The 6,969-nt window shown below is 45.9% G+C and overlaps 1 protein-coding gene across 1 annotated transcript; it reads left to right on the forward strand.

Moving 5' to 3' along the window:
- The first annotated feature begins 3,158 nt into the window (after positions 1–3,158).
- LOC123048526 (probable F-box protein At4g22165) lies at positions 3,159–4,829 on the forward strand. Its single transcript, XM_044471610.1, has one exon. It carries the CDS (start codon positions 3,408–3,410, stop codon positions 4,677–4,679), a length of 1,272 nt encoding a protein of 423 aa, XP_044327545.1. The 5' UTR covers positions 3,159–3,407; the 3' UTR covers positions 4,680–4,829.
- Positions 4,830–6,969: the final 2,140 nt, after the last annotated feature.

Genomic DNA, 6,969 nt, shown 5'->3' on the forward strand with positions numbered 1-6,969 from the left:
CGTCTCCGGCCCGCCCAGGACGAAAAGCCCATTTTCTGTCATGTTTTTCGTCATAAAAAAGGAGCCCGCCACATCTATGATGATACCTGTTTTTGTCATAATTATCATCATAGAAGTGTCATAACCATGACAGAAAAAGTTTTTTTTCGGGCCATAGTGTCACGGATGTGTCTTTTTTTGTAGTGCGAAGGGGGATGGATTCTAGTGTCGTGCTCCTTGTACAGGTGTCCTATCATACCGCATACAGCACACCAATCATGCAAATTCTTGTATTTCGCTCTCTAGATCTGGCGCTTGTTGTCCTAGATCATGGATACGATATTCTTCAACGGCTTCGAGACATTGATTCTAACCCAAACACGATAAAAATTCCTAGTAAAATCTTGAGACGGAGGCTCGACAAATAGAACTTCACACACCTTTTCAGCAAGGGGTGAAACTAGATGAGCATATAGGTCTGGGACGTCGTGAATCTATACCCATATCTTTAGAACTTCACACACCTTTGCAGCTTGATAGTTGACGGCTTGGTTACTCCATACGGTCTGATGATCATCGCATCTCCTCGGTAGTGCCATGGTCCACTCTCTCCCAATCTCCAAGACAAGAGAACTGGGTGGTGTAGAGGTTGTTTTCCAGTGGTCTAACTTCTCTTCTTATGCTATATGTCCTAGGAAGATCTCATGTTCCTATAAAACCACGTATGACTATATGTTTTCTCAGTGTGAACCCTTGCCAGCACAACCCAATGAGCCGCCTCTGCTGGTGCAGCCTTCTCGTCGTAGATTGGATTGGGCTGGTGAAAGAAACCCTACTCCGCCGCGCCCAGCATCCAGCCTTGGCCTGACACGATCCTGAGATAGCTCAGGAGCAACAAGACAAGCTAGATGGGGGATCGGCATCAGGGACGGCCAAAACGCTCAAGGGCGGCGGATCGCCCCCAGGAGAACCAAAACACTAACGTGAGGGGAGGGGGAAAGATTGATAGACAGATACGTAGTAGAGAGAGATGGATCCCTATTTGATGCTCGTTGTGTTAAACTCTCAACCAAACGCATAAGGGCATCTAGCGCACTGGCCAGCCTAGTTAGGTGATCTCGTTCGTACGGTTCTCAGAATATTTTCCTTCTGATCCGGATTTACCGGCTCTAGGAGTTTTGTAGACGGTTCTCTAAGCCAATTTTGCCATGTTTCTTGTTTCTTTTTTTACTTGTTTTTTTGTTCATTTTTTTTCTTTTTATATTTATCTTTCTTTTTTCCTTTTTCCCTTTTGTTTCTTTTTCAAAATAATATAAATTTAAAACGCATTTTAAAAAATTATTTAAAATTTTCAAAATAGGTTCTTGTTTTCCAAATAATGTTGCAAAATTTCCAATTCTCTTTGCATTTTCAAAAAATCTTTGTTTTTTTCAAAAAAAAAATCTGTATTTCAAAAACTCTTCCCGTTCTCACATTTTTGTTCATTTTTTCCTTTACCTTTTTATTTATCAAAAAATCTTTGGTAACTCAATGTTTTCTTTGAAATTTTGAGAAATGTTTGGGTTTTCGATAATTGTTTCCGTTTTCAAAATTTCGTTCATAAAATTCAAAAAAAATCATGTTTACGGTTAATCTTCGGCAATTTTCAACAAGGTTTAAGATTTGTTCGTAAATTCAAAAATTGTTGGCATTTTTTAAAAATGTTCGGGACTTTGAAAAATGTTCTTGTTTTTCAAAATTTGCTTGAATATTAAAAAATTTCCTTTCTAATAAAACATAGGTTCAAGATTTGTTAGAGTTTTATAAAAAATCAGGTTTTTTTGAAAAAAAAATCAGAATTTTCAAAATTGTAATCATTAAAAAAACAGAATTTGATAAACTGTAATCGTTTTGAAAAAAGAGAATTCTAAAAATGTTTGTTTTTTCGGAAAATGGTTAGAAATATCAGAAAATGTTTGTGCTTTCCAAAAAATCATTTTTTTATAAATGTCCCCTTTTTCAAATTCTGTTAAAATTTTAAAAAATGTGTGCACACTTAAAAAAAGATCAAAATTTTGTTACCGTTGTTTACAAAATGTTTTAATTTTTAAACATTTTCTTTTCTTAAATAATATGTTCTCAATTTTATAAGGAATGTTTTAAAATTTTCTACAGTGTTCGGATCTGCCAAGGAATTTGGTTCTTAAAAGTTCCCGTAGATCACTTACACTCGTCCGGGCAAAGTTGCTAGCAACGGCCGTAAACACACCTGTGCTCAGGAGTTCTATTCTGTTGGATGCAGCCCATTTTTTGAAAGTTCGCACTTAAATCTGGACGCGGCATCGAGTTTTTAAACAGTTCGTGCTTCTCATTGTCGCCAGGAGCCATTAGTTCAGTGGTAAGCAGCGCGAGGTACTTCAGCCCCAAGAAAAGTTAAGGTTTCTCTGCCTCACGCCGACGCCGCCGTCAATCCGCCTCGTCTCCGGTGGCCTTAGGCCATGAGGCGTGGTGGATCCCGGCCTTTGTCGGTGGGAGGACTCCGCTTTTTTTTGTATCTTTGAGTTTTCTTTAGGGTATGTGTCCTACTCAGAAAGACGAGACAGCAGCAGCTCGCCGAAGTTGGAATAAGGTTCTCCCCGCCTAGCCACCGTTCCGGTGGTGCGTCTAGTATCGTCGGTAAGCGTGTGAATGTATGTCTCCGGTGGATTTGTCTTTAATGGATCTGCTCGGATTTGGTCGTTGTTCGTCTACGTTCCTGCGTCTTTCGATTGGATCCTTTCGATTTTAGCTACTCTTCATCGGCGATGGTTGCTGTTCTGGTGTGCTGGTCGTATGAAGCCTTAGCACGGCAACTTCACAACTGTATACTACAATAAGGTTTGCTCGGCTCCGGCGAGGAGAGATGATAACGGCGGCGCGCCTTCGGCTCGCTTCAGTGCTGCTAGTCGTCGTTGTATGGTCTACGGATCTGGATGTCATATTTTTTTTCTAGTTTTAGTTGTCATAATTTTTTTTTATTTCTAGTTTTAGTTGTACTACGATGATCAGAAGTTTTGTGGGAAAAAAAAGCAGCGCGAGGTGGTGAGTTTGATTCCTCTCACGGTCGCTCCTTTTTTGGGATTCTCACGTCGCGCGTCAGGGCAAGGATCTAAGCTGCAAACAGGCGTCCGGTGGGCTGGCGAAGCTGCAAACAGGAAATACCTCAGCGGATTCTAAAAAAAATACTTTATTTAGAGCTTAATAGGAGGAGGACTCCGCCGGGATCGGCTTTTATGTCTGCTGCAGCGTACACGAGTTCCCAGCAATCCAGAATTCGAGGCGTGGTTTCTGCTGGATTCAGATCTATTTGCTGCTTCATCCTCGGCTGCTGATCCACAAGCCTGCCTGCAATCTCCGTGCCGTTCGCCGCCAATCAAAGCTTTACTAGCTGTTCGTACGTCTCAGTCCCCATGGAGACGGAGGACGGTGGGATCCAGACGACGCCGGATCTGCCGCAGGACATCCTGATGGCCATCTTCGCCGCGTTCCAAATCCCAGACCTGGTGCGTGCCGGCTCCGTATGCTCCTCCTGGCGCTCCGCCTACGAAACCCTGCGCAACCTCGGGTTGTACAACCAGTCCCAGACGCCATGCCTGCTCTACACCTCCGAGTCCGACGGCGAGAGCACCGCGCGTCTCTACAGCCTCGTGGAGAAGAAGGCCTACAGGCTGACCCTCCCGGACCCGCCCATCCGCACCAGGTCTCTGATCGGGTCCTCCCCTGAAGGTTTGCTGGTTACAGCCGATGACAGGTCCGAGATGCATCTTCTCAACCCCATCACAGGTCAACAGATCGCCCTCCCGTCGGTGATCACCATCCGGCAGGTGAGCCCCATCTACGACGACTCCGGCGTCCTCCGCATGTACAGATACTCGGCCCGCACTAGGCATACCGTTCTCGCGCTGCCAGCAAACCTTGCTCTTAGCGAGCTGCGCCACCAACTCCATCACAAGGCCTTTGTGTTTCCTCTTTCTCATGACGATGCATCCTTAGAAGAAGCAGGAGGACACGTTGTGGTGCTGATCCACAACCCGTCTTGCCAGCTCTCCTTTGCAAGGGCAGGGGCCGAGAGCTGGACCTGGCTGCCACCACACACCTCCTACGACGACTGCATGTACAAGGATGGCCTCATGCATGCGGTGACTTCATGGGGAGAAATCCATGGCTTCGATCTTGCCAGCCCTGCCCCTGTGGCCACCATGAAGATCGTTATGGAGGGGCCAATGACTTATAGATATCTTAGTATGTACATCATACAAGCCCCATGGGGTGATCTTCTCCAGGTTTGGAGAAAATTTGGGGATTGTGATTTAGGAGATACACCCCAGTCATCTGTGTTTTGGACTACGGGCAAAATTAGAGTATATAAAGTTGATGCCGCGGCGAACGAACTCGAGAGAACCAGTTCCTTGCGCGGCCATGCGTTGTTCCTTGGGCATAATCAGTCGCTTTGTCTTCGTACCGAAGAATACCCGTCTCTTAAGGCGAACCATGCCTACTTCACCGACGATTGCAAGTATTGGACAATGGGACTCCAGAATAATCGCCGTGATATGGGAGTTCTCAACTTGGATGATAACAGCAGCGAGGAACTTGTGTCTCCTCGCCTTTGGTCCAACCGTCCGGCCCCCATATGGATTACACCAAATCTCAGAGAGATAAACTTTAATTTGGATAATTAGTTTGGAGTTATTCCTTTTGTAAGAAAAAATAAATCATCTAGTTCGTTAGTAATGGTGATGGTTCCTCATCTGGGTTTTACTATATGTACACTCCCGAAATTTCAAAGAGAATGCTGCAAGTTTATTCTACTTCTTGTGTAATTATCTGTTTTTCTTCTTGTAGTTCTCTGTTTTTCTTTTTGGTAATTCCTTTTGTTTCAAACACAAGCCGATTCAATTGTCCCAGAGGTCTTGGTCTTGGATCTTAGGTATATATTTCATTATTAGTACTCTTGTATGGAGGTAATCCCCGTGTTTGATCGTTTTATGCCAGTCTTTCTTCTTTGCCAGCAGCCCAACACTCATAATAGGTCAGAGAAGTATAATGCAAACATGTCGTGCGAAAAATCTGATGATTAAACTTAAGAGGTGATTTGTGCGGCTTGACCTCTAATTTAACTTTACAATTGTGGTCCTTGTACTCTAATTTAACTTACTAAATCTTCTTACGCACAATGACACGTGGCGTCCTGACCACCTCTAGTTAGGGCTGCAAACGAGTCGAGCTCGAGCGAGTTGGAGTTGGCTCAGCTCAACTCATATGAAAATTCGAGCGAGCTCAAACTAAGTGAAGCTCATGATCGAGCTGTAGAACATGACTCGTGCTCAGTTTGTAACGATCTCGAGTCGATCTCGAGCTAGTTTCGAGCTAAATGAGATGGTAAAAATTATAAATCTGTGGATGAAAAACAAAAAAATTAAGGTGAATATGCTGGGAACCTTTGCCAAAAATATAAGATATTTAACACATAGTTGACCACGTGACATAATTAGGCCTAAATCTTCTCTGCACTTAATTAAGTTTCCATGTTGGTTGGTAAACAAAATGGAAAAAAATTATGGACAACATATATGGTAATAAATTATCTTATTTTCATTTAATATATGGCATGATCATTTAACATAATGATATTCTGTCGAGCTATCGAGCTAAAATCGAGCGAGCCAACATTAGCTCAAGATCGGCTCGTTTCTTGGTCAAGCTACATAAAGTGTTCAAACTCAGCTTGTTTCTTTTCGAGTCGATCTCGAGTCGAGTCAAAAAACGAGACGATCTCGAGCGGCTCACGAGCCTCGAGCTTTTCTTACAGCCCTACCTCTAGTACTAGAGCAATCGGAGGTCATTGACACTGCTGTCATTGTTGCTAGGGCTGGACGGAACGAGCGGGCTTTCGGGCCCGCTCGTGGCCCGTTCAGGACCGGACCGGACGGGCCAGGACCGGTAGGAAAGCTGGACGGTCCGGGCTGCAATATTCAGCCCGAAAAAATGTCGGTCCGGTCCGGTCTTTCACCGAGCCACTCGGTCGGACCGAGAAAATGCAGTCACCGTCGCCGCCATTCTTCGTCGTCGCGGCCACCGGCAACCTCCGGGTGAACCACGATGTCTCGGAGCTTCCCCTCTCCTTCCTTCCTCTCCTCCCCGTGCGCCGTATCCTCTTGCCGCCGAACGCCATCGCTGTCGTGCGTGCACTGCTGCCGATCTGGAGTTCTCGAACATGGCATCGACCGCAACCGTGGCACCAATTCCTGCGGGTATTGCGGCTGCAAGAGCTGAAATCGTGCCATGACACGAGCTGCGGGTCAAGACGTTTTTCTTGCAACAGAATGGAACGAAAGAATAGCCAGGAACGAGTATTGCGGCCGTGCCATCCAACGTCCACCCGTACGCAGCTATATTGCCGCTGCATGAGCTCAAATTGTGCCATGCCACGATCTCCCACAACTGCCTGATCTAACTAACCTGAAACTAATCGAGGAGGTGGACATGCACACGTTGCATGGCGAGTGATTTCTGCACTAAAGGAAAATTAAGCAGTAAACATGCACACCGGGCACCAGCTCTAAAGGACATACTCCGAACGCTCTACGCCTCGCCGGCACCACCAGGAAGTACTGGGGCACGATCCCGAACACTCTGAAGGTGAAGCAGCAGCTGTTGTTCGAGGCGTTTCTGCGCTTCTTCTGGACGAGGGCGAAGATTGTCAGTTAAATACGTGCTGTCAAACTTTGTGAAAATTCAGTTTAGTCAGTTTCAGAAAATTCAGTTCGTCAGTTTCACTCGCGCGCGTCGTCCAGTTCGTCCCATCACTCGCGCACGTCGCCCAACTCGCGCACGTCGTCCCATCACTCGCGCATGTCGCCCAGCTCGCCGCTGCACCCGCACACATCAACCCCGCCCATTCGGTCCCTTCGGTCCATTCGGTCTGGCCCGGGCTTCGTCGCCGCCGGTCCGGTCCCTGGGATCAGGACC

Source organism: Triticum aestivum, chromosome 2D, assembly GCF_018294505.1.
Source record: "Triticum aestivum cultivar Chinese Spring chromosome 2D, IWGSC CS RefSeq v2.1, whole genome shotgun sequence".
Lineage (NCBI taxonomy): Eukaryota > Viridiplantae > Streptophyta > Magnoliopsida > Poales > Poaceae > Triticum > Triticum aestivum.